Source organism: Diadema antillarum, unplaced genomic scaffold, assembly GCF_040938485.1.
Source record: "Diadema antillarum isolate AM-2024a unplaced genomic scaffold, OU_Dant_1.0 seq00000945_RagTag, whole genome shotgun sequence".
Classification (NCBI taxonomy): Eukaryota; Metazoa; Echinodermata; class Echinoidea; order Diadematoida; family Diadematidae; genus Diadema; species Diadema antillarum.
The window spans coordinates 352,126-368,389 of record NW_027271794.1 but is presented as its reverse complement, the minus strand read 5'-3'; the positions used below and the strand labels follow the sequence as shown (position 1 = coordinate 368,389).

Genomic DNA, 16,264 nt, shown 5'->3' with positions numbered 1-16,264 from the left:
CCCATGCTCAAAGGCCAGCTGGTGCACCAGGCCATGGGCAGTGCTGTACACAAAAGGCAAAGTAGGGTTTCACACCGACAAAAGGACTCGCTTGTAATCTGGGGGGTTTCTACAGAGCATTTCTTAGTCGTGTTTTGAGCTCAGATGGTGAAATGAGTCTTACGGCAAACAACTTATTCACAAGCTCGTAGACCTTACTATCAATTATGCTACCCTGAATGTGTTTACTTGTATCAAATGTATGGGTGTACAATGTATGCATGCATTGTGTGCAGAAATGAATACTGTCAAACGAGGAATATTTGTGTGAATTTTAATTTTGCGAATTTCGCGAGAACGGAGATTCGCAAAATTGAAACGCACGCTAAAGATCCTCTCTTCACTATTATGCATTGAATGTTTAAGAGGCAAATAGCAAAAATTCACGCTGCGAATAAGGCCACTGGCTCCCATTCGCGACAATTTCATGCCAGGAAAAAATTGTGTTTTACAGCACAAGCTATTATAACAAGAATCATAAGTCAAACCATTCAGATTGCAAATGTGCAACTGAAGTTGAGCCAAATTTGATTGCAAAAAAAACCCCACACAACCCAACTTTCAGCCAAGCAATTATGAAATGTGTTGTTAAGCAGTGTACAAACAGGTTATTATACAAGTGTGAAAACCCTCATACATTTGTAGCTGATGAGGCAGTGAGCCGAGTGTGTGTTTGTGTGTGTGTGTGTGTGTGTGTATGTGTGTATGTTATTGAAAGAGGATAGTAGAGAATATGATTTCATTTGATAGTAGAGAGGTCAGATTTGCATAGTGGCAAGTAGGTACTTGATTCATTAACTATGTGATCTTTTTTCATTATATTCTCATTTTCTATTATTGGTTCTCGTGAACAATATCCCCCCCCCCCCCTTACTCCTTTAGTTACAGCAACACTGATGAGTCGGTTGTTGTGTCCAGTAGTGGATATACCCCAGGAGTGACCCTTGATTATGCAAAAATCTCCATATCTCATATTGCATGAATTCTATTATTCTTTCCTATGGAAAGGACATAGTTTCACATCAAAATTATATCAGATGTGCATCCTGTCTGTCGAGGAATTTTGTTTGGATGAAAAACACACCATCCCCATTAGTAACTCAACACATGTGTGTAGCCTTTTAACCCGTTGAGGACGAATCCCAAGTATACTCGGGCAGGCGTCTATGGGAAATGCGTGTTGTAGCAAAATCAGCTCGTCCTCAACGGGTTAAAGGGATCATATAGTTTTGGTTGAGACCTAATTTCAGGTTTCTAACATTTTTTGGTGAGATAATGAGAAACCTCTTATGAAATATGAAAGAGCATATTATTCCATGAGGAATTCAACATTTATTTGACGAAAACTGGTTTTGAAAAGGCTGAGATATCCAAAACAGAGCAATTCTAATAACTGTGGGACCCACACTTTATTACGATCGCTTTGTTTTACTTTGTTTTTGGATGTTTCGGTTATTCCAAACCCGATTTTCATCAAATAAACTTTGAATTCCTCTTAAAATTGTATGCTCTGTACTATTTCATAAGTGTTTTCTTGGTATCTCGCAAAAAGTTAAAAGCCCAATTCTCATCTCCACCAATACTGTACTATCCCTTTAAAACCATCTTGGCATACCCTTGCAGTGCACGGTTTCTCCTTTCATTAAAAAAAATTGACACACACACACATACACACACACACACACACATGCACACAAGCAAACATACAAAAGTAGATAAAAAGCATAATATGCACTGTAATGCAGGGATTGTATTCTGTAAAGCAAAGTTTCAAAGTTTCTTTCCATATAGTAACTGTATTTAAAATAGTGTTTCATTGTTTTTTTTTACCAGAAAGACAATTTCTGCAGATCTGACAGGTCTCCCTGAATCTTCAGAGGTCTTCCTTGAAAAAAAAAATTAATCTCAAATTAATATCAAAGCCTTCCTGATTGGAAAATTATGTTTGCCGGTTGAAATGCATGTAAGACACGATTATCTCCTTGACTACTCCTTGAAAACTCTCTATTTTTGTGTTACTAACTTTTTTATTATGTGACCTCCTGCAAGTTTTGACTTTTTTAAAAAAAATCTCACTGCCTGAATCTCAAAATCCCCTGACTACATGGAGATTTATATATTTTCTGTGTGATTGATCATTTGAAAGACCATTCCATTTTGTGTTTAGATTTGTTTCTTTTTTTTCAGGAAGAATTCTAGTCTGCAAAGTTCACTGAAACAAAGAAACAAACAAACCTGCATTTACCCTGTTTTTATGTCCTACAGTCACTGCAACACCGTGGCAACCTGGCAAGAGCAATTGCAACAAAGAATCAAGATTAGCTTTATTCAATGTGTTACTTGTTGATATAAGTGTGAACATGATGCCTAAGGTGTGTTGAAGTGCTCTCCTATTAAAGGCCTACTGTACCATATCATACCCAAGCCAGAGGGAGGGCTTGAATGTTCCCAAACTGTACCCGGTACTCTACCATACCGTACTACGTAAGCCAAACCTGGACCACTTCCTGATGTGCTCCAAAAGCGTACCTTCGCATACCAGGGGGGTGTTTCATAAAGCTGTTCGTAAAGTTACGAACAACTTACGAGCGACTGGTGATCAGTTCTGATGTGCTATACTTATCAGAATTTCCATAATTCAGCACAAGAACTGATCACCAGTCGCTCGTAAGTCGTTCGTAACTTTACGAACAGCTTTATGAAACACCCCCCAGAAATGGGCATGAAAAGAATGCGAGTAACGTGCACGTCATACAATGTAATACGAAGAGTTGGTTCTCTTTGTTTTAGTAGGGAAAGCTGTATGTAGCTTTTTAAGCACGCCAGTTGCATGGCCCTCTTGCTACAAAGCGTGCGACCCTTCACCTCTGACTCACGTCCAAGGAATAACTCATGAGGTACACTTTTTCCACAGATCATGAGCGCTTGCATGCTCCCAATCTGGCATGGTACGTGTATGGTACATTACGGTTTGGTTCGCTTTTAATAGTACACTTGAACATGGCCTAAGCTCATATTTGCTGAAGAGATCTTGCAATGTAAAGGTGTATATAATTGATTGATTCAAAAGGGCCACCTCCAGAATCTCCAGGCTACCGGGTCTGTAACACCCCAGTGGCTTGACCAGAAGAAAGACACAGCGAGCTCTGCAAGCTTGAGAAGGAGAAGAGAATATCACAGCTGTTATAATAAAAATTCGGCATTGAACATCGATGATGAAACTGCTGCACCAATGTCCCAGTGACTCATATCAAGTTTCACAGATGCTTCTCGAACGCCATGTGCTGTGGTCCATTTCTTTGTTTTGCCATTTACCTATTAAACAATAGATCATGTCCTCTTATGCCTTTAATAGTAGAGACAAGAAGAAAAGGACCTTCCCCTCAATAACTGGGAAAGATTTTTGCCTGCGAGGTATCCGACCCACCTGTATGATTCACATGCGTGCTGTCTCGCAGAGATAGCCTGACGATTCAGCAAACACAGTGACACGTGTTGACTACATCAATAATCGGACCCGGTGTTTGCTTTCGTGTGCCGTGTTTAAAGGAGAGAGACTTTACACGCCAGATTATTTAGCAGTGTTATTAGCTGCACATATCTATTCTCAGGAAGCTATTAAACATGCAGCTGTGTATGTGCAGACCAGATAATGTACAGAAAGGGAAAAGAAGGAGAGAAAAAAAAATTGAGCTGGAGCTTCAGTATGATGAAGTTGTCTTACATGTTGAAATGCTGTTGTTGTAAAAGGTTGTGTTGAGGTGATTGAATGTGTAGAGTACCCTGCAGTTTCACATTTGTAAGATTTTTTTTTTTTTTTTTTTTGCCAGTCTGTGTATGGATTGGGGCACAGCTGTGAAGCGCCACATCATGCAAAGCTGTGATTGGGTTGGTGTGCATGTATGCACAACTCAGTAGTAGGGAAGTGGAGCGAGAAAGAGAAAGAAGGGGGGGGGAATAAGATTATAGCTGATCTTCCAATAAAGCGGGCGGGTCTTTTGGTAGTAGAAGACTTTAGGCTCCACCCCCTTGCCACGTGGCCGGCATTGTGCTGCCGTGTCAATCATTCGAGAACAACACTCTTTCCCCTATTGTGCGCTGGGAAATCGTAACCCAGGGTGGGAGAGAAAGAGGGAGATATGGGAAGAGGAGAAAGAAAGATTTATTGCTAAACCTTGGAGCAACCAGTCAGTATTCATTCATTCTTCCCCGTGCCCTTGTTGGAGGAGGTAGCAGCTGGCTAGCACAAAGGGAACTCACCAGGTCGTTGGTATCCAGTGGTGGTGGTTATATACCGGTTCTTTTCTCTATGTCCAGTGGAAACTTTCAATGCTGTGTTGCAGGCAGATCATCGCTTGCTCTGTTCTACCGGCGAGATTTGATTGAACTTCTTCCAGCACATTTCTTCTTCTACCTGCTGCAAGAACTTTGGACGAATTTTCTTTTTCTTATTAGCAGATACCAGCTTTATATAATTTTGGCTCTTATATGTTTATTTGATATCAGATGAATATCCCTCTTTGTAGTGAGAGCAAAAAGTAGATTTGTGCATTTCAGCAGCATTTGTTAAAAGATTCTGCTTCACAGTTCAATTCTACTAGGGGAATATAGCGTACTGATTCAAATTTTCAGCTTTTCAGATACATTGCACTGAGCACTTCCTACTTTTCTTATCTTTTTTTTTTTTCCGAGGGAAGTACATCTACCTCAAAGCTTCATTTGCTCCCCTTCCTCTACCTGTAATTTGTTTTGGCACATCCACAAAGAAACGCCTAAACCTAGAAAATTCTGTTTTATTCTTGGCCTGACTCAAATGCAAGAGCCATATGAATATCTTCAATTTGACCTCACTACGGTGCATCAGTGAAAAGGAACTTGGTTTAGTAGCTTCCACGCAATCTTTTCAAAAGCATTTAGAGGGAAAGTAAGCATTTGTGATAGGCTGGTTCTTCAGATATCATGTGTCAAATCCATCTTCCTGAAATCAGGTCAGTGAGGGTTTAAATAATCTTCTTCACGTCTTGCCCGAGATATAGTGTGCTGTGAAAATTCTGCCTTTGAGGTTGACAAAGGCATTCTTGTGAGATGCTCAAAGCAAGTTGAAGATTGCCTCAATATCTTGCTGTGGTGATCCAGACCCAAAGCATAAGAGTACGCCAACATCCAACAGCACCAGCGACTACTCATCCGTGAGCTTTTATACATCAGAGAAGAAAGAGACCAAAGCAAGGCAGCTCTTCTTGCAGTCAACAGGGATTCTGCATCACCTACTAGGCTGTAGTGCAGACGTTGAGAGGGTAAACGCTCAGGGGAGTGATTCTGCGGCACCATTGCCTTGCCTGTTGTAGGGATGATAATTGCGAGATTATCTCTCTTAACGAAGTCTCCGTGGGAACCCTCATTGATACTGCCCTGTCGAAGAGTATCCAATCCGGCCCGACCTGCTTCCAGACTTCGCGATGAAGATTGGAAGACCTCTCTCCTTGTGCAAAAGGGACAATGAGGTGAAATCAGTGCAAGTGCCAGAACGGTTGCTGTGGTCACGGTTTAGCGTTGGTGCATCATCATGCGATCACAAGTGTAGAGTTTTGATCGCACAAAGGCAGTAGAGTCTTTTGCCACGTGAGGTTTTTGTAGAATGGACAGACGTGTGAGCAAGGATGTCGCCCGATACGGTGAGCAAACTTTAAAGGTCCAGTCTACCTTTGGGGTCAGTGATTCGAAAAGTGTTCAAGATATCACCTTTCATGCATATGTGTAGGTCTGTTGTTCTACAAAACACCCTCCCATATAAATTTTTTGCAATAAAGCCTAAAATATAAGACGATGTCAGTATTTGTCTCAATAAACCGTAACTGTAGACGATTTAGTCTGGACACATTTTTATTATCAACTATTGTTCACATTTTGTTGATATTTAACAATACTTAACATTAATTTTACTGCTTTGAATTTTCACAGTGGTTGTTTCTATCCCTAACTCACATTTTTACAACAATTTTAAAGCACTAATGCTCATTTTTCGTTTCATCTGCAAGTGGTAAATTATGCCTGTTTGGAACTTTGATTAACATATCCCTCTATAAATGGTTAAATGTCATTCATAGAATAAGAATAACAGTGAGTGTTGCATACTCAGCTAGTAGAAGAAAATTAAGGGCAGGAAAGGAAGGAGAACTCGAGAAAGAGAGAGGGAGAGAGAGAGAGAGAATGATAGGCGAAAGAAAAGGAGGAGAAAGAAGCCATACAATATAGAAGAAGCATGGCTCCAAATGCTCTCTTGACTTGAATCTACTACATGTAGCATCTGGTCTAGGAAAAACTTTCCAAGTAACTGGTCAATACTGTGATTTCAAATATGGTTACTTGTATCCTAGATATGTTCTTGTATGTATGTATGTATGTATGTGTGTGTGTGTGAGAGAGAGAGAGAGAGCATGTATCTATATCTGTACATATCCTACATGACAGCTGCCAGAGGAAAAACTCAAACCCTTTGAATATTCTGTATAAAATTCCCACTTTTCAGAATTAAACAAAAGAATGGTCATTAACCTTGTTAGGAGAAGTATAGGAGGTTCATGATTACTCTAGTTTGTGGAAGATGGATTTTATCATTTAAAGAAATGAAATACAAATCCTGAACAAAGCAATGCATGCAAACTGTAATTCCTTGAACTTCAAAAGACTACCCAGTAAGGTGAGAGAACTTCACAAAGGGTGTCTTTCCTTTTATTGCAATTTTACTAAAAATCCAAATTTGTAAGGTTTTGTTGTTTTTTTTTGGTCTCTTTCTCACTCTCACTCTATTTGTATCTCTCATCTTTTGTCCCATTGTTGTTGTTTTTTCCACCAATAAATAAATCTCAATAGTCAAATTTTCCACTCGTCCCTTAAGTTCCTTCCTCTTCGATCTCTTTGTGATGGGGGCTGCCATGCCGGAAAAGCGCCAGCTGTCTCAGCCAGGTATGTTTGCTCTGCGGCCAGGCACTTGAGGATGTTAGTCGGGCTGACATTGATAACACCGCTACAAAGGCCGTGCGAGTGGATTGTTTGTCTTACTGCAGATATTCTTAGATATGATCCAGGCAATGAGCTCGTTTTGTTTGGGTTTTTTTCTTTTCCCGCTCTTTTTTCCCCCTCAATCCCTAAGACAGTTGCATGTATGTAATATCCTCTTACACACTGACACACACACACACACACACACAAAAAAAATAGAGAGAGAGAAAAAAAAAGTCTTTTCTAATAAGATTTCATGCAAGACATAGAATATAAAGGGAAGTGAAACTTGTGGTTTCAGACGTGCCATTTATGTCGGTCTTCGGTATCCATGTAGGTCAAGTATCCATGCCTTCGAGTGATAGGCCTACATACTCATATGCACAGATATAGGTGTATATATAGACATTATGTTTGAACATAGAGAGAGAGATAGAGATGTAAACTGCTGCATACGTTAGTTGTGATTGTGCCTAAATATGGCACTATTGCAGGTTTTGTTTCTTTGTTATAGTTTCATCTCTGCTGAGAGATATTTATTCAAAAGCGAAGCAAGGAGTACTCGCCACGTGATGAGTATCTGGTTTCATGGCCCCCTTTGTCTGTCCTCGCAGACAGAGAAAGGAATTAAATTTCAGAGCAAAGTGATAATGACATTGATATCATTTCATCAGATCATTGGACAGGGGATGTATATAGGGTGACAGGAAATGTAAATGAGTAAATGTGTGACAGAGTGCAAAGGTCATGAGTGGAAAGGTCAGGTAAGGTTAGTGACAGAAATTCTCACAGCTTTCTTAGTAAATGAATATATAAAAATCAACATTTACTTTCTCCAAACCATGTGTCGAGAGTAAGGGAAGCATGACAAGGGCAGTGAATGAATCAGATTTGTGCACAAAATTCGCCAGTGATACTTATTGGACTTGGGGTCAGAAGTCAAGGTCGAAGGTTAATGTTGATTTCAGAACTCTGGCTGATGTAAGGCATTTAGGAGTAGGATCTACATTATTCAGATGTATTTCATGGCAATTTGTTAGAGACGCTTTGAAAGGCACCCTAAGGTACTCCTACGGGGCAGATGGATCAGCACTTTTTTGATGATGCACCGCTAATGAAGCAGAGTAAACTCTTGAGACAGAATTTGCACATATATTTCATCATACATGGCTGTATTCAATACAGCCAGGTATGCCGAATTATATGAGCAGTGGACATTACATCGCAATGGCGACTTCTGCATGACCGATTTTGATAACTGCCGCACATCTCAAAGTACAGCACCCTAATTTCACGTTGCTCCCAGCACCAGTATGATGGAAGAGTCTCCGTATTGCCCAGGGGTGCGTAGTCTTATTGATTCCACAATCGCGGGTTCAGGAAAGTGTGAGGATAGGATTAAGAGGAAAACCCCCAGCTTCTTCTCTTTTTAATTCCCGCTGGACGTGTGTGATCGAGATGGGGTGGGGGTGGGGTTCTGTAGCTTTGGTGGACAGCGCAGATATGCTTTAAAAAATAATGATGATTGGTTTCATTCTAGAGAGGAAGAAATGGCTTTACTTCTTTCCATCTTGGGAGGGATTAATATTACTCATGCTTGATGGTAATTTCATTCAGTTGCGACATGCATGGTATGAAATCAGATCATAGAAGTAGCTTGTGTGGCATACTGCATATTTGAACATTTTTACCACCAAGCATATTTTGCAATTTTCTTCTCCGTTTTTTTCTGCACGATGAAGTATCTGGTACTAGTCCTGCTTGATATGCAGACACTTCTTTTTGAAAGGAGAAGACCTATTTCAGTGTAGACAGAAAAGAAGGGGGAATGGCTGGTTGGTAGACCAGAGAACAGTAAATGCAACACCTGGGTCACAGTGAATTGTGCGAATTGATTCTGGATTTTGCAATTTTGGGGGCTTGTCCGGATTTTTTGGAAAAGAATTGATGAGCAGATCATCAGATTAGATGAAGGTGACTGTGCTCACCGACTTCGCTCTGTCAACCTTTACCAGTTGAATACTGTTCATTGCCCTGTACTCTTAAGGGTGGGTCCATATTGCCAGCAGTTGATTACCTGATGATTTCGATTGAACGAGTGTGAATGATGAATGAATGGAATTGACGTTTTCAAACAATCAGGTGCGGGAGCAGATGAGAATCTTGGCAACCTGCCCAGTCAGTGGGTTCTGGAGCCAGGTGCTTCCCACAGGTTATTGGGGGAAGGGTGGGGGAGGAGCAACAAGAATGAACAACAGTAGATTTGTAACAGAATGTTACTCATGGCAAGGGTTTTGCGTAGGAAGAGAGCTGGAAGTGCTCTTATGTGTTCTTTATCAATAGGAAGGTGTGTTCAGGTATTTTAATATAAATCTGTGGATACTTTTCCACAAGGATCTTGCACTAGAGAGTTATAAATGGCAAATGCTGGTTCCTGCTAAATACATGTAAATAATGTTCATAAATACATTTCAATGTAGTGTGTATGCATTTCTTGTTCCTGGAAAAATCAGTTCCTTGCAAGCTTTCTGGCTGTCAAGAATGGCTTTTAAGCAGGAAATATGGACACTGCAAGGTAGTGAACTAGTCTTTGCTGGATATGTCAGACTGATGAATGTCAGAGGAGATTCAAGCTGAATGGTCATGATTCTTGTGCCTTGTTGCAGACTTAACGTCTGATATGTGAGAATGTAATTACCCATTACAGGTGTACAATCTAAGCAGTGAAAACATGAGTACAGAAAGCAAATATTTTGGGGGATGCATTTTGCAAAACTTTGTTAGCTTTTACCTGTCGGGGATTACAAGACTGCAAGCCAGGATGCTGAAAGTTGTTTTACATTTAATAGTAGTTGCAGAGCCAGGAAAGTGATTACAATGTTTTAAAGTCCATGCCCTCTAAGTCATTCTGTTCTATCAAAAGTTAAAAGGGTAAAGCTTGAATTACTTCAATGGCTGGGACAGAGTGACCTCACAGAGGTAATTTGAGAGAGAAAAAGAGACAAAACTGAAATGATGTTGAATTCAGAGACAGAGCTTGTGTATAGGGAGTCTGTGCAAGACATGCATTGCTCATAAATGACTGCAGCATAGTATGCCAGTAGATATCTAGTGCTACATGAATGGGAAATAATGCTTTAAAGGAATGATGCTAGTGTAAAAAGCAACACAAGGGCACAGTATCCCAACGGGAGTGAAAAAAAAAAGACAAAAACTAGATATTGGACAGATAAACACAACTTCATTCGATTTTTATATAGATTATCTACAAATCTCTCTGTGTATCCATCCATCTATTCTCCTACATATTTATCTATCAGTCTATCTATATCTGCCTATCTAAACGTATACTTGCCTCCCCAAATGCATTTTATCTGGATGGTTGCAAAAAGGTCATATACTTGTGCGTATCAGCACAGGTTTACATATTAATAATTAAGACCTACAGATATATGATAGCTGTATATTTGTAAATACATATTAATGCACATGCACACACAAGAAAAATCAAGAACACCTAGAACTCAATGAGGAAAAATTTGAAGCAGGAATCAGGCAGGAAAATAAAAAGAAATTGCACTTGGATTTGAAAGATGCGGCAGTGGGAGTCAGCGCTGCTCAACCGCAGTGGTGTGATAGGTGGATCGATCCCTTGATAAACCAGTTTATTGATTGATCACAGGCAAGATAACTCAATTAGAACCCGTGGGAAAATAAGAGAGAAAAAAAATCCAATCCTACGTGGACGGGCACCGGATGTATGTGCAGGAGGGAGAATAGGTATGAAATGATGTAAAATTGCAGGAAGAAAAAGAGAGAGAGAAAAAAAAAATAGGAAGAGTTTTGGAATGATAGAATGCCTGCAAAGGTCGATCAATGCAGATTGGGGAGGATGCTGGGGGCAGTCTTAAAAGCCAGTCCAGACTGAAATCTCGACACGAGAGCACACACAGACCCCAATCTAGAGACAGTGAAGTAGCTAGAATGCGTCTGCCCATTTTTTCCTGTCTTTTCTTTCCTTGTTCTCTTCTTTCTTTTTACTTTCTGTAATACATTTCTCCTGTTTTTATATTCTTTTTTTTTTTTGACAAGCAACCAGTCTCTATCTTGATATGTGGTACTTGAAATAGTCTTGCTCTTCTTAGTCTTACATACATTGCCACTTGGACCTAAAAAAAAAAGAAAAAGAAAAATGAAATCTGAAGTCGAGGGGTCAATGGTTCGACTCAGCCAAACGTCAAGTTAATTGCGGATGCAGTTCTTGGGTTTCAGGCTGAAAATCAACTTTAGCGCATCACTGCATTATTGATTCCAAATCTGCAGAAACTCATCTAAATTACCGGTAATAAAAAAATTTCTAGCTTGAAGGTGTACAGTGGTTTGGTGTATCATTTGATAGTTTGAGAATGCTGATCTTCTTTTGAAACAATAGGAAAGGGAAGTGGTTGACCTTCAGAGATTGATTGCAGTTTATCCGTGCATTGTATGCATTTTCATCTCCTAATGTGTGTGTGGGTGGGGGTTTTGGTTTTACTGTGGCATTAAGTTCATCTCATAAGGTGTATTTTTCATGTGAACAGTTGAAAGTGTCAGGTTTTTTTTATCAACTGAAACTGCATACACAAAAGAAGTCACGAGGGGTGGAATGGCAGTTGTGTGTGGGTGATGAGGGGGGATGTGTGCAGGTGTGTATGCATACCAAGTGTGTATGTAGGTCTATATGTTTGCATTCATATAATGTCTATGTCATTCTATGTGTGATTGCATTGCAGTTAAAGAACATGATAAGAGGTGAAAAGTGAGAGTTACAATGATATGTTTGCAATATGCTATGGTAATGAGCACTTGATATATTCGCAATCTGGCGCACTTTCTCTCTCCTTTAATATCAGGGAAAGAGAAGGACTAATTTGCTGTCAGCAGCAGATTTCACTCATGTTTGAATGGCTTCATTTTGTTGTGATGCCATACATGCATAGCTCATATATGCAGTAATATGTACCCATTGTATGTGACAAACAAATGTGCTGTATGTAGTAATCCTTTGGGGGAATTGAAATACCGCTGAGGTGATGGGTTGAAAATATTGTGCATTGATGTGTGTCTAATCCTTACCTTTTGTGTCCATATGTAGTATAACAAAGATGATGAGTTTTATAGAGACAATAGTGCCCAATTATAGATACTGGCAATAAACCAGATCAATTTCTGATGTACAGGATTTGCTGAGAGAACTTTATGTGCAGCAAAGAAGGAAACTTTAGAGAGGAAAAAAGGAATGTGACCCATTAGTATATCTTGCAATGTATATATATTCTTATATGTTTGCCTTTTACTCCAGACATTATTGTGAGTAATACATTAAGCTTGCAAAGTACATGAATTTGAACAAAACAAGATTATAGTCTGCCATTTTTGCTAGATAGTAATGATATCAATTCATGTTTCAGATAAATATCATAACAAATCAGAGATTACTGTCCATTTAGATATCCAAAAGTATGAAAATATAGGTGAGGAGATTTTGTATAATACTAAAACTATTGAAGTAGATATAAATGCTCGGGAGTTTGTATCTCTTGTTGGCTATGTTGTATTCAATATATTTGACTCTTTCTCGTCCCTGCAGCCCGTGAAGGTGATCTCATCGAGCAGCCCAGACAACTTTGCTCTGGTCATCCTTACTGTGGTGCTGGTGGCCTGTGTGGTGGGCATCCTCGTCGCCATAGTGACCGTCTACTGCCTGAGGAAGCGGGCCAATGATAAGGCCAAGGTGACGGAGCTGAAGCAGGGAGAGGGGAAGGACAACGAGGCTTCCGCTGACTACCAGGTGAGGACTCGTCTACCCCCCCCCCTCCCACATTCCCTATTCCATCGGTCCTGCCGCAATTTGTTACCCCTTTCTATGCTCCATTGATACATTGTTACATCGTCTCATACACCAAGTTTTGTTCTCGGGCCAGTAAATGTAGCCAAACTTATAGATATTTCTTGTGTTATGACGTGGTTAGCAGCACTCTCTACATAATACATTTTGATACTGTAAATGAGTTTGCAAGCATTTTGTTTTATTTTTTTTGTTATGTTGGTGAAAACGTTGAATAAGTTTGTATAATGATAGTATGGAATGGAGCATCCTGAGCATGCTCCTGGGTCCTTGATACTGCAGTTTGCTTCTCAGTATCTGCTGGAAGTGTATGTCTAAAAGAGGAATGAATATGAATATATACATATATATACGCACGCATATATGTGACTCCAGGATCTATGTCGACAGCGCATGGCTACCAAGTCGGAGAAGCCGGAGCCATTGACCCGTGTGAGCAGCGTGGCGGCCAGCGATGGGGCCCAACCTAGCCCGTCCAGCAGGAGCAGCACCTCGTCATGGAGCGAGGAGCCTGTCCAGTCCAACATGGACATCTCCACCGGTCATGTGGTCCTGGTCAGTATATCGATTGCAACTGTATCTATCTCTCTCTCTCTGGCTCCATCCATTGATCTCTCCTTTCCTCTTTGTCTCCAGTGCTTAAAGGGATGGTATAATTTCGGTTGAGATGGGGCTTCAGGTGTCCAACGTACGTGATCATACTTTGAGATAATGAAAAACCTATTATGAAATATGAAAGAACATATAATTCTAAGAGGAATTTAAAGTTTATTTGCTGAAAATTAGTTTTGAAATGGCTGAGATATCCAAGAAAAAGCAATCCTAATAAAAGGTAAGACCCACCTTTTTACTAGAATCGCTTTGTTTTACTTTGTCTTTGGGTATCTCAGCCTTATCAAAAATAATTTTCTTGAAAGCAACTCTGAATTCCTCTTAGAATTGTATGCTCTGTAATATTTCATAAAGTAGCTTCTAAGTGTCTTGCAAAAAGACAAAAGCTGAATCCTCACCTTAACCAATACCTATACCATCCCTTTAACTCTTTATTTATATGCTTTGAGTGTCAAGTGGCACAGAAAATACAATTGAGGGGGTCAGTGCAATATAGTGCTAACCCACACTTTTGTCAAAATTGAGTTACATGCATTTTCATAATCCTTATCCTTCACTCTAACCTCCGTGAAAATATCATATTTGAATTCAACCAATAAGATGGTAGAAAATGCATGCATTCATGTTTTATCAATGTACAATGTATGGACTTTCCAAACATTCAACAGCAATTATCTCAAAATTACTATTGTGTGGGTTAGCACTATATTGCACCAACCCCCTCAATTGTACCATAGTGTTGTACTCGATGTCCAGAGTACGTGGCACAGCGAGGGGGTAAAGTAACTTGTGCGTAAAGGAGATGTGTTTAATGTGTCTGTGCCTGGATGTAGCCCCGATTCTTTCGGGTTTTTAGGGTAGCTGGTCTAATCATCCGTAGACCTAGAGTTGCTTCAACTATAACTATTTTAGCAGAAAAATTTTCAACATCGAATCATTTACTAATTGTTATGAGGATAGATTCTGAGTTCTTATATGAGCCATCTCGTACAATACGTAATTGAGTTTTGTCTTGTAAAGTTTAGTCATGTCCAGTATCATACATGTATAAGTGAGCTGTGTTTGTATGAGAGCGAGTATGTTCTTTGAGACTAAAATGTGGTTTTTGTTCTTTTCATACAGAGCTACATGGAGGACCATCTGAACAACAAGGACCGCATGAGCAAGGAATGGGAGGCCCTCTGTAACTATGAAGCTGATCCATGCAGCACCGACATTGGCAAGGCACCAGAGAATGTCGACAAGAACCGCGTCAAGACGGCCGTGCCATGTGAGTACTGTATCTTGTGCATCATTTGCCATTGGGATGCTTGTGAGAAAGATTTTGATTTAACTAGTGAAGTTTCCCCATGTCACTAGATAATCTTTCTTTGTTTATAGAGGGCTGTCAGCTACAAGTGTCTGCTGTTGTACCAAATTATCCCTTCACCCCCAAAAGGTGCTAAGTAATATTTAATATGCTGTTATTTTCATGTACAGATATTTTCGCGAATGAGGAGGTCATAGACATTTTCGCGAAATGTTGTTTTTGCAAATTGACGCCGACGCTAACGTAAATGCATGGAAACATTTTTTCTGTTGTTAAATTCACGATCCAACTGTGATTTGCAAAATTCGTGAAAATTGAACTCTCGTGAAAATAACATCATATACAGTAATATTTTTTTGAAATGTCTGTCCATCTGTCTGTCCGCCCCATATCTTGCTGTGGAAATTTAGGAAATAATCCCCAGTGGATTTTTGTAGAGACTTGGCCCAAGTGTTGTATTTGAGGCTTAAAAATGTTAATTAGATTTTGGGGAAAATCACTTTAAGTTCATGCACTGATCAAATGGTCTATGTACAAATTAATGTAAACAAAGCTTGTTGGCATACAATTCAGTTCTACTTTCTCATGCCATACGATCAACATTCCATTACCTGATACTGTTAGTTATTACTGTTTGTTAGTACACATACGATGGACACCACATGGTGAGCATGCTTTTCAAACCAAAAGTTACCCCAAACCAGAGCCCCCACCAATGTTAGCCAACGCTGACAGGGTCTTGTAAGGCAACAGCGCCACCTAGAGTTCAACGAGGGAGGGACCTAAAGGCCAGAGAGAGTGACTCTGTGTTAAGCAGTGCAAGTCTGAAAGCCGTGTCCTGTACAGTCACACAATACGTCAGAGCTCCCCCTTTTGATAATACAGCTCATATGAACTCCTTAGTACATGCCTGATTCCAAGTCCATCCATAAAGAAAAATGTTTGAAAAGCTTTGGGGTTTTGATACATCGTATATAGATATATATATGTATACTATTATATATGGGTTTTTTTTTTCAAGGAGCCGACCTCAGAAAGGAAAAAAAACTTCCATAATTTTCATTTTGTTATTTATTTGTTCATTTATTTTCACCATGCACCAATAATATTTTATATGCTTCTGCAGACAGGGAATGAAAGTTGTATGTTGATGGTATGAATAATAACAAAACAAAACACAATGTAGTATTATAAGTTTTATTTCAAAATATATTTCCTTGCAGTCTGAGAATTGAAAGAGCAAACCATGATAGACATAGAAACAAAGATAAAGCGTATTCAACTGTAATAAAGATAAAGTGTATTCAGCTGTGATATTTCAAGATGCAAACTTTGTGTGCTAGGTATGGTATCCCATTCTCATGAAAAAAAAAATAAATCAAACAAAGAGAGGGGGGGGGGGAGGAGGAGGAGAG

General features: G+C 39.6%; 1 protein-coding gene across 1 annotated transcript in view; it reads left to right on the top strand.

Moving 5' to 3' along the window:
- Window positions 1-16,264, top strand: part of LOC139741668 (receptor-type tyrosine-protein phosphatase N2-like) — a 108,930-nt gene that overhangs the window by 48,054 nt on the left and 44,612 nt on the right. Inside the window, exons 2-4 of the mRNA XM_071652247.1 lie at window positions 12,671-12,871; window positions 13,304-13,483; window positions 14,663-14,810. Of these exons, the coding sequence (XP_071508348.1) occupies window positions 12,671-12,871; window positions 13,304-13,483; window positions 14,663-14,810 (529 nt within the window). The remainder of the gene's footprint in view (window positions 1-12,670; window positions 12,872-13,303; window positions 13,484-14,662; window positions 14,811-16,264) is intronic.